Below are 21450 nucleotides of genomic sequence, written 5' to 3' on the forward strand. Positions count from 1 at the left end.
TTCAAGAATGGTCATGTATTTGGCTCCATCCACCTTCCCATCAATTTTAACCATCTTCCCTGTCCCTGCTGAAGAAAAGCAGGCCCAACCATGATGCTGTCACCACCATGTTTGACAGTGGGCATGGTGTGTTCAGGGTGATGAGCTGTGTTGCCTTTACGCCAAACATATCGTTTGGCATTGTTGCCAAAAAGTTCGATTTTGGTTTCATCTGACCAGAGCACCTTCTTCCACATGTTTGGGGTGTCTCCCAAGTGGCTTGTTGCAAACTTTAAATGACACCTTTTATGGATATCTTTGAGAAATGGCAGTTCTTCTTGCCACTCTTCCATAAAGGCCAGATTTGTGCAGTGTACGACTGATTGTTGTCCTATGGACAGACTGTCCCACCTCAGCTGTAGATCTCTGCAGTTCATCCAGAGTGATCATGGGCCTCTTGGCTGCATCTCTGATCAGTCTTCTCATTATTTGAGATGAAACATGGATTTTTGTGATAACTCACCGTAAAATCCTTTTCTCCGAGACGCTCATTGGGGGACACAGGACTGTGGACTGCTGCCTGGAGGCTGACACTAAGTGAAAAAAAGAGGTTTGCTCCTCCGCCGTATACACCCTCACCCCAATTGCAGGCGAAAACCAGTTTGGTGCAAAAGCAGTAGGAGATCAAAAAAATAAGACAAAATCAACCTTAATGCAGGTAACAACATGTCTAGAAAACCCACCTGATATAAAAAAAAATACATATTAGTTAAACAAACAAGAGCCAATTGGCTAACAGGGTGGGTGCTGTGTCCCCCAATGAGCATCTAGGAGAAAAGGATTTTACGGTGTGTTATCACAAAAATCCATGTTTCTCCTTTGCCTCATTGTGGGACATCCTAAAGCAGTCCCTGGGTTGGAAGTTGACTCACCGATCCAAGCTATATTCACCTCCTGTCTAAAGGTGCGCCACCGCTGCTTGGAGAATCCTTCTACCCAGGCTCGTGTCCGCTGAAGCCTGAGTATGGATATTGTAGTGCTTGGCGAATGTGTGCAGACTGGACCAGGTTGCCGCCTTGCAAACCTGTTCCGCCAATGCCTGGTGCCGAAGAGCCCAAGAGGCGCCCACCGCCTGAGTAGAGTGTGCTCTGATCCCTGCTGGAACCGGTGCGCCTCGATGCAGCAAGACTCTTGAATAGTCAAACGAATCCACCTGGCTATGGTCGATCTTGAGGCAGCGAGCCCCTTTCTGCGACCCTCGGGGAGCACGAACAGCGCGTCTGACGAAAGGGTGCCTTCCGTGACACGGACCTCCTGAGAGCTCTCACCAAATCCATCGTATGAAGAGTCTTTCCCACACGGTTTACTGATGCTGAACAAAAAGAGGCCAAGACCATATCCTCAATAATGTGAAATGAGGAAACTACCTTTGGCAGAAAAGGAGAAGCTGGTCTGAGAACCACCTTATCCTTGTGGAAAATCAGAAACAGGGCTCGACAAGATAGAGCTGCCAGTTCCGAGACTCGCCTAATTGAGGTTATAGCTACGAGGAATACTACCTTCCAGGAAAGGTACAACAAGGAGACATCCTGTAGTGGCCGGTTCAAATGGAGCTTCCTGCACAACGCCTAGAACCGGGTTAAGGTCCCAGGCATCCATGGGCGCCTTATAGGGAGGTACCAAGTGGGAGACTCCCTGGATGAAAGTCTTTACCTGCAGATTGGTAGCAATCCTGTGCTGGAACAGGACGGATAAAGCCGATATCTGTCTCCTGAGGGAACTTGGAGCCAAACCTGAGTCTAGGCCAGACTGGAGAAAGGCCAAGATGTTGCAAATAGAGAATCTCAGCGGAGAACAACCGTGGTCTTAACACCATGAGAAGAAAACTTTTCAGGTGTGGTGGTAAATACGTGCTGAGGTGGGCTTCCGGGCGCTAACCATTGTAGCAACCACCTCGTGCCCAAACCCAGCCTGGGTCAGAATCCAAGATTCAACGGCCAAGCTGTCAAACACAGGGCCCCTGAGTTTGGGTGGAAGATCGGGCCCTGGGAAAGTAGATCTGGGCACTCTGGCAGCCGCCAGGGAACGTCGGCAAATAGCTGCACAAGGTCTGCGTACCATGCCCGACGGGGCCAGTCTGGGGCCAGCAAAATCACTTGAACTCCTTCTGCCTTGATCTTCTTGATGACTCTCGGAAGCAGTGGCAGTGGAGGAAATAGGTATGGTAGGTGAAACTGGTTCCATGCAGAACCAACGCATCCACGGTGATTGCCCGCGGGTCCCTGGACCGAGCAACAACTGCGGGCACCTTGGCGTTCACCCTGGAGGCCATCAGATCCACATCCGGTGTTCCCCACCATTGGCAAATTTGTCAGAAGATCTCGGGGTGTAGTGACCATTCCCTGGACGCAAGGCCTTGCCGGCTGAGGAAGTCTGCCGCCCAGTTCTCTACCCTCGGGATATGGACTGCCGATATCACCGAGTGGTTCCTCTCGGCCCAGTGAAGAACGTGCCCCACCTCGCGCATGGTTGCTCTGCTGCGGGTGCCCCCCTGATGATTTATGTAAGCCACTGCCGTGGCATTGACTGATTGAATCCGGACGGGGCGGCCCGCTAGAAAAAGATGAAAATGTTGCAGAGCCAGCCGTATCACTCGTACCTCTAACAAGTTTATCGGGAGGCGAGCCTCCTGCGGTGACCACTGTCTCTGGGTCGTGTGATGGCGAAAAACCGCTCCCCAGCCAAGGAGACTGGTGTCGGTTGCGCCTACCAGCCAATGGTCTGGGGTAGAGGGTTTCCCCTGAAGAAGAGAGGAACTGATTGTCCACCACCCGCGTGCCTGTCTGACCTGCGTGGACAACTGGCACCGGTGATCGAGCGTGAATGGGTTCTTGTCCCAGGATGACAAGAGGGCGTGCTGCAGGGGGCGAAGATGGAGCTGGGGGAATGGAATCGCTTCCATTGATGCCACCATTCACCCTAGGATCCTCATGCAGAAACGGATGGTATGAGGGACTGGTTGGCGAAGTGTCTGGACTCCCTGCCGGAGAGCTAGGGCCTTGTCTCGAGGGAGAATTACCAACCCTCGGGAGGTGTCGAAGATCATTCCTAAAAAGGAAATCCTCTGAGCTGGAACAAGGGAAGATTTCTTCAGGTTGACCAACCACCCTAAGCGGGAAATCTAACGTGATGTTGACATTCTCCTTGCATGCCCAAAATGAAGGGCCCTTGACCAAGACGTCGTCTAGGTAAGTTAGGTACGACTATGCCCTGGGAGTGCAGGATGGCCATGACGACTGCCATGACCTTTGTGAACACTCTGGGGGCGGTGGCTAGCCCGAAGGGCAGTGCCGCGAACTGGAAAAGTAGACTGTAGAAATCTTTGATGCGGAGGGAAAATGGGGATATGTAGGTAGGCGTCCTGGATATCGATAGAGGACAAATATTCTCCCTGCCCCATGGCCAATATAACTGAACGGAGAGACTCCACCTGGAAATGCCTAATCCTGATAAATCTGTTCAGGAGCTTCAGGTCTAAAATGGGCCTGACAGTCCTGTCCTTTTTGGGGACTGTGAACAGGTTGGAATAGAAGCCCTGAGCTTTCTCATTTTCTGGTATGGGAATAATGACTCTGTTGTGTTGGAGCAATTCGATGGCCTTTAGTAAAGCCCTCGCCTGGGTATCCACCTTGGGAGGACGGGAAAGAAAAAACCGTCTTGGGGGGTACCTGACAAATTCTATCTTGTACCCAGAGGACACCAGCTCTCTTACCCATGTGTTATGTGCGACGGTGAGTCAGATGTGGCGAAACCAGAGTAGGCGACCGCCTACCCTGCTGGTGTCGCCTGGAAAATGCCTCGCGTCATTTGGCTGAGGATCTCTGGGACCTGGGTCCCCTTGACCTGGGCTGGTGAGCACGCATCCTCCCCAATGGGTTGGCTCTATATGAGACTTGACGATCCCTGTCCTGGTTGGGGTGACCTGAAGCATCGGAATTGGCTGCTGTAGTCCACCCGGGGTTGCGAAAGGCCCGGAAACGTGCCTGAAACTGGTGACAAAACAGTTGCTTGACCCTTTGTTGAGGGAGAAAACCGCTCTTCCCCCCCTGTGGAGTCAGAGATGAGCTGATCTAACTTCTCTCCGAATAGGCGGCCGCTCTGATAAGGCAGAGAAGTCAAGGACTTCTTGGAGGTTGAATCGGCCCGCCATATCCTTAACCATAGAGCTCTCCTAATGGAAATTGCATTTGCAGCAGCAAGGGCCACGCAGTTGGCCGCATCTAAAGATGCATTGATTAAGTAGTCACTGGCCATAGCGATCTGATTTGCGATCTCTGATACCTCTGCTGGTAGGTCCATATCTTGCAAGGCTCTGTTCAATGATTCTGACCAAGAAATCATGGCCTTGGCTACCCACATTGCCGCGAACGAGGGAGAGAGTGCTGACCTTGATGCCTCAAACACTGAGCGAGCCAAGCTTTCTATGAGATGATCAGTGGGATCCTTAATGGAAGAACCACTAGGTACGGATAACAGGGTTTTAGAAGCCAAGCGTGACACGGGTGGATCTACCGTTGGGGATTCCGTCCATTTTTTACGGAGATCCGGGGCAAACGGATATCTTGCCTCAAACACCTTCTGGCCCGAGAAGTGCCTGTCTGGCCTTTCCCTGTGTCTTTGCACTATGTCCTCAAACTCTGGGTAAGTGCAAAATACTCTATGAGGCAGTTTGACTCGCTTAAATGGCAACCTATGGCCTGAAGTCAAGGTGGAATCATCCTCAATCCCCAAAGTCTAGTTGATGGCCTCGATGAGGCTGTCAACTGTTTCCTGGCAACCTGGCTTATCTAGGTCAAGGGGCTCGTCCGAGTCGTAATCTGAGCTTTGCTCGCTATCGACTACTGGTGAAGGAGAGCGAGAAGCAGAACTCACGGATGCCGAGGTACCGGACGGACCAGGAGACGCCGTGTGGGTTCGTTTCCCTCGCGTCTGCCTGGAGTGAGAGCGGCCCCTGCAGGCCGGAGGCTCCTGTGAGGTGGAGGACCCCTCTAAATGAGGCGAGCCACTATCCCTGCCCCTATCTGGGGTGAGAAGGGACTCGATTGCTCTCGTAAGTGACGCCATAGACTGCGACCTAGATAGAGCCCATTCCGGGGGACTTAGTACACTGGGCTCAGTCGCAGGGGAGGGCTCCTGGGTGCGTTTGGAATTGCAGGATTCGCATAATCGCTTACTCTGCTCCTGCGGAATAGCGGACTGACAGGAGATGCATGCAGCGTATAGCAACGTGTGCGTCTTAGCTTTTCCGGACATGCTGTATCTGCCAGGCATCAGCGCTGCAGACTGCTGGGGGAGAGTGTGCACTCTTCGTTTTCACCTAGAGTGGCCTCTCGGAGGGTTGGGTGGTAGCACTTACCCTAGTCCTGTGCCCCCTCATGTCCTGGAACTGCAGAGAGCCGCTCAATTCAAAAAAGTGCGGCCCACAGCTGTGGGTGGGCCACCGGAAGAAGGAGTCCTGGGGGCGGTATTTCCGCCTGTGGCCTAGCGTCGGTCCGAAGCCGGGGGGCAATTTTTTCGGCACCAGCCCAGGCCACGGGGGGTGGGCCCGCCAGAAGTGATGTGACAAAGGAGGGCGGGACTTCAACCCACGGCTTAGCATCAGCCGAAGCCGGGGGCTGGATTTTTAGTGTCCGCCCGCGCCAGGGGTGCGGACCCGCCGGCCACAGAGGCCTAGGCCCGGAAACGCACAATGGCGCTATGCTGTAGCGGCAGCTGCACCACTCTGACCCCCAGGAAGAGAGGCTAAGGGTCACCAGCCCTATGGAACACTGCTGCAGGAGCCCTCCCAGGCCATCCTCCTCCGTGATGATGCTTCAGCTGCAGCCCAGGTTAGAGGGGAGCCGCATAAAGGACGGTGCAGGCACCCTAGCTCCATCTTTCCCTCCCAGGGATGAGGAGAAGGACTGTCCGCCGCCTTGCAGCACCGCAGTCTAGCAATGGTGGTGCAGTGGGAGCCGCACGGACTGTGCTTGTGCCTCTGTACAACCTTTCTATTAATTATGCTGCTCCGATGGAGACAAGCAGAGATTTAGAAAGGTCAATATATAATCTAGAGCAGTAGACCATTTTGGGGGAAACATGACTGGGATTCAAAAGTTTTCATTTTGGACCATACAGTATAGTACTCCATACAATATTATGGGCACCACATAGTCCTCTATGCAGTAGAATAGCTCCATAAAATGCAGCATACAGAAAAATTGGCTCTATACAGAATAATGGGTCCCATACATAAAAAGTAAATCAAATACTTACCTCTCCTTGTTCCCCGCTGGCTGCAGCTCCGGTGTCTTCAGCTAATTCTGGCTCTCAGCACAGATGGCGCACTGTAGTGATGTCATTGCACCCTCTACCCTGAGACGTCAGAGTCAGAAGACGCGGAAGACACCGGACCTGCGGTCAGCGGGGAACGAGGAGAGGTGAGTATTTCAAACAGTTTGGGGTGCTTTATAGTGTGCCGGTGTCCCCGACGGCAGGTGGGCCCCCATGCTTGCTCAGGGCCCTGGCACTTGCCCAGTTGGTGACACTGGCCCTGATTGCAGCCCTCGATCAGGACGTAATATACAAACATCTGAATTTGGCCTTAGAAAACTGTAAACTTTCTCCAGAAACCGTACTACACCTGTCGATGAGTTGTGTCTGGAGTTGTATTGCAATATTACTGAAGGGAATACAGCTGAGCTGCAATACCCCAAACCACCAATAGACAGGTGTGGTGCAGTTTGTGAAAAAAAGTCACTGATTTTCTAATCCTGAATAGCCTCTGTCAGGGTTAATTCACCCATTGCAGATTGATTGTAGAAATGTATCTGAAATGGGTTGTAGAAAATTCATATGAGTTATGGATCTTTAGTTGCAAAAACTTTTAGCAGCAAATCTACTTTGTCTGAGTAACCATTATAATGGTAAAAACAAAAGTAACTTTACCTATAAATGGAAGAGTGACGAGTTGAAGAATCCTCCTCTGCAGATGCCCCATATTCAGTTTGCTGTGTGGATCGTTGAGCTACCAGCGGACCCATATTGCGTTCGTCCAAGTCATGGCCAGCAAGATACCGTCCTTCTGCATCTTGGTCCAGGTTTCTCACCATCCCTCCAGGGAGTTGTCCTTCTTCATTTTCAAAAGTTGGTCCATCCTCAATCCCTTGGCGTTGGTGTGACATGCGATCCCACTTCATCCCTCGCTTGCGGTACCTGTACTCTATGGTACCTGTTGTCCTTCCTGGAACCTTTTTGCACGAGTTCATACATTCTTCTTCAGTTTCAAAATTGTTTCTGTTCCCATGACAGCCACCATACCAAAATCGGTTGCATTTTCCAACGTCTGGCACAAAGTACCAGCGAGTTATCCAATCACTGCAAGGCCCCAAAGCACTTGGAAGTAAACACAATGTTGGATAAGCTGTCGGGAAAATAAAATAGTCAAAATACGTGAATATTAGAACATTTTCCAAAGAAATGACTGGCTGTGGCCAGAGTTCAGCAGACGGGACAGCAGCCGAAGGGGCATAACGATCATGGACGCAGAAGGTACAACCGCCGTGCCTATATCTTCTGGGAAGGTGGCCTCACTCGTAGATTCATTTGAAATGTATTGCTGTGCAGAGACCCACCGGTTCCCTGCACCGCAATACATGTCAGAGAATCAGCAGACATTGGCTTGCCCATCACAGGCGGTGCATGGCAATTGCGTCATGTGCTGCCCGCCTATAGAAAAGGACTCCGCACGTTGTGAGAGCAAGGAAAGGCAAGAATCATCATTTGTTTCTTTTTACAATGTGCTGGAGACGAATGAGGAACATTAGTACTAGAAGGGACCCAGGAAGTGGGACATTATACCAGGAGGGGGCCTGGGATGGTGGACATTATTCCAGGAAGGGGCCCGGGATGAGGGACATTATACCATGAAGGGGCCCAGGATGGGAGACATTATTCCAGGAAGGGGCCTAGGATGGGGGGCATTGATACAAGATAGGGACATTGTTATAAGAATTGGCCCAGGCCTGGGGACATTAATTCACAAAAGGGCCTAGGACAGGGGGACATAATTACTGAAAGGGGCCAGGATGGAGGACATTATTACATGGTGATGGAATATGCATTGTTTTATAGGTTCTAGGTTTCTACAAGGGTTCATACATCAGACCAAAATGCAAGTGGAGGTCAGATCCAAATTTTGCACTAGGGCCCAATGGATTCTAGGTAGACCACTGGCAGCCCTCTTTTTCCATTTTATGGAGAAATGATTCAGTCTATAATGAGTTTGGACTGCCCTGGAGTGTACTAGAGAAGAAGTAAGGCAGGGCAGAGTGTCAATGTATTCAATATAGGAACACCAACTCGTAAGAAACTGGTATTTACAGACAAATCAAGGAAATACGTACCATAGCTGGGTTTACTAAGACATCCTTCACCAACAGGACCAGAGGCTCTATTGACATTATCAAAGCAGCATCCATACTGAGAGGTTCTGCATTCATCTGAAGGAGTCTACAATTATACAGTCAGTAATTAAAGTGTCCGCGTCAATTTACAACTTGTTTTTTTTTTTTCTACAATACATTTACCTTCCATGCTCATGATTTTGTTATGAGATCTTTAAAAAAACAGGATTAATACAGTACAGTCCCTTCCAAAGTTATGCTACCCGGAAATTTAGGATTTCCTTTCAACCCAACAGGCCGTGTTTTGATTGGTCAGCGTTGGAGGAGAAAAAACAAAATGTTCTGTACTATACGCCCAGTTGGCTGAAATTAAAATTTAAATCTTTAACACTGGGGGGCATCAATTTGGAAACAGAAAAAACAGAAATGCTTTTCCAGTGGAGCAGTGTGAAAAGTCCACTGAAAAGTCCTCTTTAAAGAAAATGGACACTACAGAAAAGAAGGCAGAGCAGGGCAGGACGGTGGCTCAGTGGTTAGCACTGCTGCCTTGCAGTGCTGGGGTCCTGGGTTCAAATCCCACCAAGGACATCTGCAAGGAGTTTGTATGTTCTTCCCGTGTTTGCGTGGGTTTCCTCCAGGTTCTCCGGTTTCCTCCCACTTTCCAAAGGGATACCTATTCTCTCTTGCCCTTATAAAGCTGTACCCATACTCTATATATTTGCTTTTTTAATCTTGATGAAGATGCCGAAACACATCGGATGAAGAAAAGAAACATTTTGGAACGCAAAAGACTTCCTATTTACCACAGTGCAGTTCGTACAACGGGATATCATCCTGTCCTAGTATTATATATCTGGAAGAAGATTCTGTCCTCCAGCCACGTGGGCTCCCACCACAGCAGTTACTCGCATCTACAGGTGATGTGTGTGCATGCTCTTTCGTCCCCCCCCCCACACACACACACAGTTCTTCACTTTACTCAATAGCTCTCTGTTCAGGGTTCAGATGGAGACCCCCAACAGAGTCCAGAATATTTTGTACATATCTTTTGCTGCAAATTTCAGCTGCATTTTTTCCATTGTGGTTAATAGGTAAAAATGTCAATAAATTGACAACTAAAAGGCATGCTGCTTTTCCTTTCCTTTCCTGTAATTTTATGAAAATGGAAACCTGCATCAATAAATAAAAAAACAAAACAAAATAACAATTAGGAGACAGTAATATTTCACTTACTAAAGTGTCAGCTCTTGTGTTCCTTTCACTTGGACATCCTTCATTGTTAGAGCCCTGAGCAGCGGTTACTCCATCTGAGCAACATCCATACCTATAATTAATGATAATTAAAAAAAAAAAAAAGATTTCTAAAGCCTCTACAGCAAGCAGATGCAGGATTATAACAATGTATGTAATTGCAACTTAGCTCTATTGATATGAAAGAGCTGCAATACTACATACAGCCTGTGGACAGGTGTGGCACTGTTTCTTTTAAGAATGCAGCCATGCCTTTTGGACATCCTGTTTAATCATATACCGGTATATGTAAACTTCAGTATTTTTCTACTGCAGGCCAAGTGTCCAACAGCAGTAAAAAGACATAAGATTAATTTTTTTGCAGAAATAATAGGAATCTAAGGACCCCAATGTTTTCAATAAAGTTGAAAATGTCTAATTTATCGCAAACTGGATCAAGCATATCTTTCCTGCTTCCATTATAAACATAACCTAAACCATTATTTAAAGGGGTTGTCCCCTTTCAGATAAATTTTCCCTATACGCTCCTTTAGTAGTAAAAAAAAATAAAATCAAAGTGTGCAATACTTGTCCTTCCCACATCAACGCTGAGTCTCCGCTGCTGCTATTGGTGTATGTTACTGTCTGCAGCGCTGATGACAGCATCACAGCCAATAAACACGTGGTCAAAATTGTTGGTACCCCTTGTTTAATGACAGAAAAACCCACAATGGTCACAGAAATAACTTGAATCTGACAAAAGTAATAATTAACAAAAAATCTATGCAAATGAATAAATGAAAGTCAGACATTGCCTGTATAGAGGGCTACAGATACTCACTGTGCTGTTTGGGGACATTGTGTTTATCACACTCAACATGGACCAGAGGAAGTGAAGGAAAGAGCTGTCTCAGGAGATTAGAAAGAAAATTATAGACAAACATGTTAAAGGTAAAAGTTATAAGACCATCTCCAAGCAACTTGATGTTCCTGTGACTACAGTTGCACATATTATTCAGAAATGTAAGCTCCATGGGACTGTAGCCAACCTTCCCGGACGTGATCAGAGGAGGAAAATTGATGACAAATCAAAGAGACGGATAGTACGAATGGTAACAAAAAAGCCCAGAAAAATTTCTAAACAGATTAAAGGTAAGCTTCAAGCTCAAGGAAAATCAGAGTCAGATCGCACCATCCATCGTTGTATGAGCCAAAGTGGACTTCATAGGAGATGACCAAGGAGGACACCATTGTTGAAAAAAAAATCATGAAAAGGCCAGACTGGAATTTGCCAAACTACATGTTGAGAAGCCACAAAGCTTTTGGGAGAATGTCCTATGGACAGATGAGACAAAAATTGAACTTTTTGGCAAGGCACATCAGCTCTATGTTCACAGATGGAAAAATGAAGTATATCAAGAAAAGAACACTGTCCCTACTGTGAAACATGGAGGAGGCTCTGTTATGTTCTGGGGCTGCTTTGTTGCATCGGGCACAGGGTGTCTACAATCTGTGCAGGGTACAATGAAATCTCAAGACTATCAAAGGGATTCTAGAGAGAAATGTGCTGCCCAGTGTCAGAAAGCTTGGTCTCAGTCGCAGGTCATGGGTCCTGCAACAGGATAATGACCCAAAACACACAGCTAAAAACACCGAAGAATGGTTAAGAGGAAAACATTGGACTATTCTGAAGTGGCCTTCTATGAACCCTGACCTAAATGCTATTGAGCATCTTTGGAAAGAGCTGAAACATGCCGTCTGGAAAAGGCAACTTTCAACCACGAGACAACTGGAGCAGTTTGCTCTTGAGGAGTGGGCGAAAATACCTGTCGAGAGGTGCAGAAGACAATGTGCATAGCATTAACCGCTGCGCTGTCAACGTGGAAGGGTGAGTAAAGTCAGTTTGTTTCTGTGTTTTTATCCACTATAAGCTCCTTTATAAGTTGAAAAAAAAAACAATATAGACATGTGGTGCCCCTGAGGGTTCAGTTGCCACAGAGGTACTGCACCTTTTCCTGAGGTGTGGTGCCCCACCATCCAGGTAAGGTGGGAACTCCTAACCACGCTCCAACACTCACATCCCACACAACACAGTTCAGCAAAGCCACATTGCGGCTCCCTGATTGGAGTGTAGCAGAGCACCTTTGGTGGCTCCCTGCTTGGAACAATAAACGTGCTGGGAGGTGGGTGGAGTTTAGAATACATAAAAGAGTGGGAAGGTTTAGAATTTCAGGGAGTTCGATGTCAGTCAGTCGGAGAGTCACTCAGAGAGGAGTGAGGAGAGAGGATCCCTGAGAGAGGGATGGAGGAAGGAGTGCTGCAGCTGCCTCAGTGATCTGAGCCAGCTGGCACAGGAAAGGAAAAAAGGAGAAAGACATTGAACGGAAACCTGATCTTCCATAAGAAGGAAAGAATAGTACGGAATGTAGGAGTAAAAGGGAACAGAGGACGTGGGTTAGAGGAAGAACCCTGCCTAGAAGTTCTAAGCGCAAGGCCGGGGCCCGGTCCCCAAGGTTGTATGGACACTAATGGTTCTGCAGCAGACACTGGTGGAGTAGTGGGCTGCAAATGCACTAGTCCCATCTAAGACTTGGGGGCACAACAGCAACATTGATAGTGAGCCGGGATTCAGGAGTAAGGAGTCCCCGAAGCAGGCTACAGCTGTCTGCCGTACAAGTAGAGTTCTTGGGAACATCTGTCAGGAGGAACTCCAGTGTAACTCAGTACTAGGAGATCTTCACACTTAAAGGCGCTATAGAGGAGACGTTCAGAAAGGCACATGTTGGCGGAGCGTTGGAAGCGAGCGTCCTATCTTGCCTGGAGGTCGACTGAGCCCCTGACCCGGAGGACACAGCACAGAGGCAGGCACCTGTGTGCACTACAGACTGAGTAAAGCTTTGGAACTACAAGCCCTGGTGTCCTCCATTCATTCCTGCGCCAACACACCTGGTACCGCTACATCTGGGTACCAGCTTCTACACTGCCTGCGCCTCTCAGCTACCCCCTACATCTACACTGCCCTGGGACTACAGCTCCACCTGTGGGGAGCTTCACCATCTTGGGATTAACACACCACCAGTCCCAGAGGATCTGCATTCAGCGTCGGCCTAACATCTCACTTGCCGAACACCACAGGTGGCGTCACTAATTATTCATAAACTCTATTCACCCCTTTTTGCCATGGAGCCCCAGGGCCACGGACCGGGTCACAGCTTCCGTGACAACTCCCATTGAGATCAACGGGCCTGGTACCGAGTACCCCGCTAGCCCTGGCCGGGGCGCTCCATTCATAGTTCGAAACTACAAATAATTATACTCCATGAAGTGCCTACCTGCTGCGTCTGCAGTCTCTGGCATTTGGGAGAATAAAATTATCTTCTTTTCTAGAAGGAGGGGAAGGAGCTGCAAATTAGAGACAGGAAAAGATCTATGAATATAACATTAAATAAAATTTAAAAAAACAAACAACGATCCCATAGGTTTTCTTATATGGTTCTGAATTTTAAACTTAAAAAAATCTCTAAAATGTTCAAATCAGACATATTGATCTTACATCTATTTATGTATTTAACTTCATGCCCGTTTGTTAATGATGGCATATACTTACTGGGCTGCCTGTATCGGGTGAAGAAGAACTGATCCGAATTATCATATCCCCAGGTGTCCTGCATACTTGGAACCTCTAAACAGACAAAACACAATTCATCAAATAAGATTAAGGTCACTTTCACACCTCCTATTGGCACATTTTTCCTTTCAAATTCTACATGTGGTCTTTCCTAAAGCGCCACCATTACTTTATATTATCCTTGCTATATAGCCCTGCCAATTATTATTATTATTTATTTATATAGCGCCATTGATGCCATGGTGCTGTACATGAGAAGGGTTACAGTTGTGGCCAAAAGTATTGACACCCCTGCAATTTTGTCAGATAATACTCAGTTTCTTCCTGAAAATGATTGCAAACACAAATTCTTTGGTATTATTATCTTCATTTAATTTGTCTTAAATGAAAAAACACAAAAGAGAATGAAGCAAAAAGCAAAACATTGATCATTTCACACAAAACTCCAAAAATGGGCCAGACAAAAGTATTGGCACCCTCAGCCTAATACTTGGTTTCACAACCTTTAGCCAAAATAACTGCGACCAACCGCTTCCGGTAACCATCAATGAGTTTCTTACAATGCTCTGCTGGAATTTTAGACCATTCTTCTTTGGCAAACTGCTCCAGGTCCCTGATATTTGAAGGGTGCCTTCTCCAAACTGCCATTTTTAGATCTCTCCACAGGTGTTCTATGGGATTCAGGTCTGGACTCATTGCTGGCCACCTAAGAAGTCTCCAGTGCTTTCTCTCATACCATTTTCTAGTGCTTTTTGAAGTGTGTTTTGGGTCATTGTCCTGCTGGAAGACCCATGACCTCTGAGGGAGACCCAGCTTTCTCACACTGGGCCCTACATTATGCTGCAAAATTTGTTGGTAGTCTTCAGACTTCATAATGCCATGCACACGGTCAAGCAGTCCAGTGCCAGAGGCAGCAAAGCAACCCCAAAACATCAGGGAACCTCCACCATGTTTGAATGTAGGGACCGTGTTTTTTTCTTTGAATGTCTCTTTTTTTCTCCTGTAAACTCTATGTTGATGCCTTTGCCCAAAAAGCTCTACTTTTGTCTCATCTGACCAGAGAACATTCTTCCAAAACGTTTTAGGCTTTTTCAGGTAAGTTTTGGCAGACTCCAGCCTGGCTTTTTTTATGTCTCGGGGTAAGAAGTGGGGTCTTCCTGGGTCTCCTACCATACAGTCCCTTTTCATTCAGACACCGACGAATAGTACGGGTTGACACTGTTGTACCCTCGGACTGCAGGGCAGCTTGAACTTGTTTGGATGTTAGTCGAGGTTCTTTATCCAACATCCAAAAATGATTAAGTATGGAATGGACAAGGCAACTGTTAGGTGGATTCATAACTGGCTTAGTGATCGGACCCAAAGAGTGGTCGTAAATGGCTGCACATCCAGTTGGAAGAATGTCTCAAGTGGGGTACCACAGGGCTCTGTCCTGGGCCCTGTATTGTTCAACATCTTTATCAACGATTTAGATGAAGGAATTGAGGGTAAACTGATTAAATTTGCTGATGACACAAAGCTAGGAGGGATAGCTAATACTAGAGAAGAGAGAGAGAGGATTCAAAAAGATTTAAATAAACTGGAGAAGTGGGCAGCAACTAACAGAATGGTTTTTAACAGGGAGAAATGCAAAGTACTACATCTGGGCAATAAAAATGGAAAAAACATATATAGAATGGGAGGAATAGGGCTAAGTGACAGCACATGTGAAAAAGACTTGGGTATACTAATAGATCACAGACTGAATATGAGTCAACAGTGTGATGCAGCAGCAAAAAAGGCAAATGCAATTCTAGGATGTATTAACAGAAGCATACAGTCTAGATCACGTGAAGTCATTATTTCCCTCTACTCCTCTTTGGTCAGACCTCATCTGGAATATTGTGTCCAGTTTTGGGCACCACATTTTAAAAAAGACATCAACAAACTGGAGCAAGTTCAGAAAAGAGCGACCAGAATGGTGACCGGTCTGCAAACCCTGTCTTATGAGGAAAGGTTGCAGGATTTGGGAATGTTTAGTTTGCAAAAGAGAAGACTGAGAGGAGACTTAATAGCTGTCTACAAATATCTAAAGGGCTGTCACATTGTAGAAGGATCAACTTTATTCTCATTTGCACAAGGAAAGACTAGAAGCAATGGGATGAAACTGAATGGGAGGAGACACAGATTAGATATTAGAAAAAACTTTTTGACAGTTAGAGTGATCAATGAGTGGAACAGGCTGCCACGAGAAGTGGTGAGTTCTCCTTCAATGGAAGTCTTCAAACAGAGGCTGGACAGACATCTGACTGGGATGATTTAGCGAATCCTGCTTTGAGCAGGGGGTTGGACCAGATGGCCCAGGAGGTCCCTTCCAACTCTACGATTCTATGATTCTATGATTCTATGATCCGCACAATCTTGCGTTGAAATCTCTTGTCAATTTTTCTTTTCTGTCCACATCTAGGGAGGTTAGCCACAGTGCCATAGGCTTTAAACTTCTTGATAACACTGCGCACGGTAGACACAGGAACATTCAGGTCTTTGGAGATGGACTTGTAGCCTTGATATTGCTCATGCTTCCTCACAATTTGGTTTCTCAAGTCCTCAGACAGTTCTTTGGTCTTCTTTCTTTTCTCCATGCTCAATGTGGTACACACAAGGACACAGGACAGAGGTTGAGTCAACTTTAATCCATGTCAACTGGCTGCAAGTGTGATTTAGTTATTGCCAACACCTGTTAGGTGCCACAGGTAAGTTACAGGTGCTGTTAATTACACAAATTAGAGAAGCATCACATGATTTTTCGAACAGCGCCAATACTTTTGTCCACCCTCTTTTTTATGTTTGGTGTGAAATTATATCCAATTTGGCTTTAGGACAATTCTTATTGTGTTTTTTCATTTAAGACAAATTAAATGAAGATAATAATACCAAAGAATTTGTGTTTGCAATCATTTTCAGGAAGAAACTGAGTATTATCTGACAAAATTGCAGGGGTGTCAATACTTTTGGCCACAACTGTACATACAAATTACAGATATCACTAACAGTAAACAAGCTAACAATCACAGACTGATACAGAGGGGAGAGAGGACCCTGCCCTTTCGGGCTTACATTCTACAGGATGGTGGGGAAGGAGACAGTAGGGTGGGGGGGTTGCAGCAGTTCCGGTGTTGGTTGAGGTGATATCTCCAGTAGTGGTGAGGAGGCAGCGGGGTCATTGCAGGCTGTAGGCTTTCTTGAAGAGGTGGGTTTCCAGGTTCCGTCTGAAGGATCCAAATGTGGTTGCCAATGACCAACCTATAGTACAGCATGGTGCGCTTCAACCAAGAACACTGTAGCCTCAGACACTGTAATCAGGAGTTTGACTGATGGCAAATGCAAGTGAAGTGGCCATTAATAATGACGATGGAGGCATAATTACAGCATCTTGAGTCCAGACTGCTCCCATTTGGCAGATTCAACCCGTCCTTGCATTGCATTGAACAGCTCAGTTACTTTGAAGGGAAATGTCTGACTGCCTGTATTTCCCCCCTCTAAAACCATCTGTTGGTCAGGAGTGCTGGGAGCATGTCCTGGGACAGTAAGCGAATTTCCCCAGGGGTCATATGTTGCTCTCTATGACGGTACAACCTCTTTAACCCCTTCCTGACATCCGACGTACTATCCCGTCCATGGGACCCGGGCCCCTATGCCCATGGACGGGATAGTACGTCTACCGTGATCAGCGGCGCCCACGTGGTGAGCGCCGCTGATCGCGGCCGGGTGTCAGCTGATTATCACAGCTGACACCCGGCACAATGTGTCAGAGGCGGTCAAGGACCGCCCCGACACGTTAACCCCTTGCACACCACGATCAAACATGATCGCGGTGTACCGGGAGTTAAAGGGAAGCATCGGCAGGGAGGGGGCTCCCTCCGTGCTTCCCTGAGCCCCCCACGGCAGCGCAATGTGCAGCGCTGCTGCCGGGGGCTCCTTTCATGCAGGCCCCCGAATCCAAGATGGCGACGGGGGCCTTCGGGGGCCTGCAGGAAGCTGGCTTCCTCAGTGCCTGCAAAGCGCAGGCATGAGGAAGCCTTGTGCACTGCCTGTGACAGATCGCTGATCTGTCACAGTGATCTGTGATGTGACAGATCAGCGATCTGTCACAGAACAGTGATGTCCCACCTGGGACTATTTAATAAAGTAAAAAAAAAATAAAAATAAAGTGTTAAAATAATTTAAAAAAAATCGCCAAATAAATTACAAAAAAAAAAAATAGTCCCCCAAATAAATCCATTTTTTGAAAATAAAAAAAAAACAAAACAATAAAGTACACATATTAGGTATCGCCACGTCCGTAACGACCCGCCCTATAAAACTGTCCCATTAGTTAACCCCTTTAGTGAACCCCTTAAAAAATAAAAATAAAAAACGAAGCAAAAAATAATGATTTATTATCATACCGCCAAACAAAAAGTGTAATAACGCGCAATCAAAAACACGCATATAAATATCCATGGTACCGCTGAAAACGTCATCTTGTCCTGCAAAAAACTGGCACACAGCATCATCAGCGAAAAAATAAAAAAGTTATAGCTCGCAGAATAAAGCGATGCAAAAATAATTATTTTTTATATAAAATAGTTTTCATTGCATAAAACCGACAAAACATGAAAAAACGACCTAAATGAGGTATCGCTGTAACCGTACTGACTCGAAGAATAAAACCGCTTTATCAATTTTACCATACGCGGAACGGTGTAAACGCACCCCCCCAAAAGAAATTCATGAAACGCTGGTTTTTGTTCATTCTGCGTCCCAAAAATCGGAATAAAAAGCGATCAAAAAATGTCACATGCCCGAAAATGGTACCAATAAAAACGTCAACTCGTCCCGCAAAAAATAAGACCTCACATGACTCGGTGGGTCAAAATACGGAAAAATTATAGCTCTCAATATGTGGTGATGCAAAAACTATTTTTACAATAAAAAGCGTCTTTTAGCGTGCGACAGCCGGCAAACATAAAAACCGCCATAAATAGTAAATCAAACCCCCCGTTATCACCCCCTTAGTTAGGGAAAAATAATAAAATAAAAAAAATGTATTTATTTCCATTTTTCCATTACGGTTAGGGTTAGGGTAGGGTTAGGGCTAGGGTTAGGGTTAGGTTTAGGGCTAGGGTTAGGGTTAGGGCTGAGATTGGGGTTAGGGGTGTGTTGGGGTTCGGGTTGGAGTTAGAATTGGGGGTTTCCACTGTTTGGGCACATCAGGGGCTCTCAAAATGCAACATGGCGTCTGATTTCAATTCCAGCCAATTCTGAGTTGAAAAAGTCAAATGGTGCTCCTTCCCTTCCAAGCTCTGACATGCGCCCAACCAGTGTTTTACCCCCACATGTAGGGTATCCGCCTACTCAGGACAAATTGCAAAACAATTTTTGGGGTCCAATTTCTCCTGTTACCCTTAGGAAAATAAAAAATTGGGGGTAAAAATATCATTTTTGTGGAAAAAAATGATTTTTTTATTTTCATGTCCGAGCGTTATAAAATTCTGTGAAGCACTTGGGGGTTCAAAGTGCTCACCACACATCTAGATAAGTTCCGTGGGGGGTCTAGTGTCCAAAATGGGGTCACTTGTGGGGAGTTTCAATAGTTTAGGTACATTAGGGGCTCTCCAAACGCACATGACACCCGCAGACCATTCCATCAAAGTCTGCATTCCAAAACGTCACTACTTCCCTTCCGAGCCCCGACGTGTGTCCATACAGTAGTTTTCTCCCACATATGGGGTGTCAGCGTACTCAGGACAAATTGGACAACAACTTTTGGGGTTCAATTTCTCCTGTTACCCTTGGGAAAATAAAAAAATTGGGGACTAATTGATCATGTTTGTGGAAAAAACATGATTTTTTTATTTTCATGCCCGGGCATTATAAACTTCTGTGAAGCCCTTGGGGGTTCAAAGTGCTCACCTCACATCTAGATAAGTTCCTTAGGGGGTCTAGTTTTCAAAATGGGGTCATTTGTGGGGGGTTTCCACTTTTTAGGTACATTAGGGGCTCTCCAAAGGCAACATGACACCCGCAGACCATTCCATCAAAGTCTGCATTCCAAAACATCACTACTTCCCTTCCGAGCCCCGACGTGTGCCCATACAGTAGTTTTCTCCCACATATGGGGTATCAGCATACTCAGGACAAATTGGACAACAACTTTTGGGGTCCAATTTCTCCTGGTACCCTTGGGAAAATTCAAAATTGGTGACTAAAAGATCATGTTTGTGGAAAAAATACGAATTTTTTATTTTCACGCCCGGGCGTTATAAACTTCTGTGAAGCACTGGGGTGTTCAAAGTGCTCACCACACATCTAGATAAGTTCCTTGGGGGGTCTAGTTTACAAAATGGTGTCATTTGTGGGGGTTTCCACTGTTTAGGGACATCAGGGGTTTTCCAATCGCGACATGGTGTCCGATCTCAATTCCAGCCAAAAGCGTCAAATGGCGCTGCTTCCCTTCCGAGCTCTGCCATGCGCCCAAATAGTGGTTTACCCCCACATGTGGGGTATCAGCGTACTCGGGACAAATTGCACAATAACTTTTAGGGTCCTGTTACCCTTAGAAAATAAGAATTGAGGGCGAAAAGATCATTTTTGTGGAAAAAATATGATTTTTTAATTGTACGGCTTTATGTTATAAACTTCTGTGAAGCCTTTGGGGGTTCAAAGTTCTCACCACACATCTAGATAAGTTCCTTAGGGGGTCTAGTTTCCAAAATGGTGTCATTTGTGGGGGGTTTCCACTGTTTTGGTACATCAGAATTTTCGCCAAATTTCCGTTTTTCTCACAAATAAACGCAAGTTATTTGAATTAAATTTTACCACTAACATGAAGTACAATATGTCACGAGAAAACAATGTCAGAATCACCAGGATCCATAGAAGCGTTCCAGAGTTATGACCTCATAAAGGTACAGTGGTCAGAATTGTAAAAATTGGCCCGGTCATGAACGTGCAAACCACCCTTGGGGGTGAAGGGGTTAATACATTGTGTTATATTGACAAGGAAAATGCATTAAAATCAGTATGATGTAAACTCCTCTTAATGGTGGCTGCAGGCAGACACAATTTTACTGATTAAAGGGGACCTTCTAACTGGATTTTGAATTTAAACGGAGTGCCTCCTCCAATTGGCGCTGCTCCACTGATTCTGGAACAGATTTCCTTTTTCTTCTGTGCCCTTTCATTCCTAAGTTATGCCCCCAGTAATAATGGTCCAAGTTTTGCCATTTTCACTTCAATCAACTGGGCGTAAACCACAGAACTTCTCTGTGGACCAATCAAAAAATGGCCACGCCCACAATGGAGTTCTATGGTTCACGCCCAGTTGACTGAAATGAAAATGGTAAAATTTGCACCATCATTACTGGGGGCATAACTTTGGAATGGAGGGGCACAGGAGAAAAAGAAAAACTGTTCCAGAATCAGTGGAGCAGTGGCAATTAGAGGAGGGATTCAGTTTAAATATAAAAAATCTAGTGAAACATCCTCTTTATCTCTAGTCTGATTAGTGTATTTAGAGTTCTGTATTAGATACAAGAAGCTACAACTGCGAAGAATATAATATAATATATATATATAATTCTAGAATTTATAAGCTGAAATATACAGTGCCTACAAGTAGTATTCAACCCCCTGCAGATTTAGCAGGTTTACACATTCGGAATTAACTTGGCATTGTGACATTTGGACTGTAGATCAGCCTGGAAGTGTGAAATGCACTGCAACAAAAAAGAATGTTATTTCTTTGTTTAATTTTTTTTTAAAATTGTGAAAAGTTTATTCAGAGGGTCATTTATTATTCAACCCCTCAAACCACCAGAATTCTGTTTGGTTCCCCTAAAGTATTAAGAAGTATTTCAGGCACGAAGAACAATGAGCTTCACATGTTTGGATTAATTATCTCTTTTTCCAGCCTTTTCTGACTATTTAAGACCCTCCAAAAACTTGTGAACAGCACTCATACATGGTCAACATGGGAAAGACAAAGGAGCATTCCAAGGCCATCAGAGACAAGATCGTGGAGGGTCACAAGGCTGGCAAGGGGTACAAAACCCTTTCCAAGGAGTTGGGCCTACCTGTCTCCACTGTTGGGAGCATCATCCGGAAGTGGAAGGCTTATGGAACTACTGTTAGCCTTCCACGGCCTGG

The 21450-nt window shown here is 46.0% G+C and overlaps 1 protein-coding gene across 5 annotated transcripts in view; it reads right to left on the minus strand.

Moving 5' to 3' along the window:
• Nucleotides 1–21450, minus strand: part of PAPLN (papilin, proteoglycan like sulfated glycoprotein) — a 123175-nt gene that overhangs the window by 19570 nt on the left and 82155 nt on the right. For all 5 annotated transcript variants that reach the window (XM_073552682.1, XM_073552684.1, XM_073552681.1 and 2 more), the window contains 5 exons: nt 13261–13335; nt 12986–13055; nt 9657–9747; nt 8424–8529; nt 6967–7441 (listed from right to left, as the gene is read on the minus strand). In XM_073552682.1, coding sequence (XP_073408783.1) covers nt 6967–7441; nt 8424–8529; nt 9657–9747; nt 12986–13055; nt 13261–13335 — 817 coding nt within the window. The remainder of the gene's footprint in view (nt 1–6966; nt 7442–8423; nt 8530–9656; nt 9748–12985; nt 13056–13260; nt 13336–21450) is intronic.

The sequence above is a fragment of the Dendrobates tinctorius genome, unplaced genomic scaffold (assembly GCF_039654945.1).
Source record: "Dendrobates tinctorius isolate UK_male_01 unplaced genomic scaffold, ASM3965494v1 ptg000194l, whole genome shotgun sequence".
Classification (NCBI taxonomy): domain Eukaryota; kingdom Metazoa; phylum Chordata; class Amphibia; order Anura; family Dendrobatidae; genus Dendrobates; species Dendrobates tinctorius.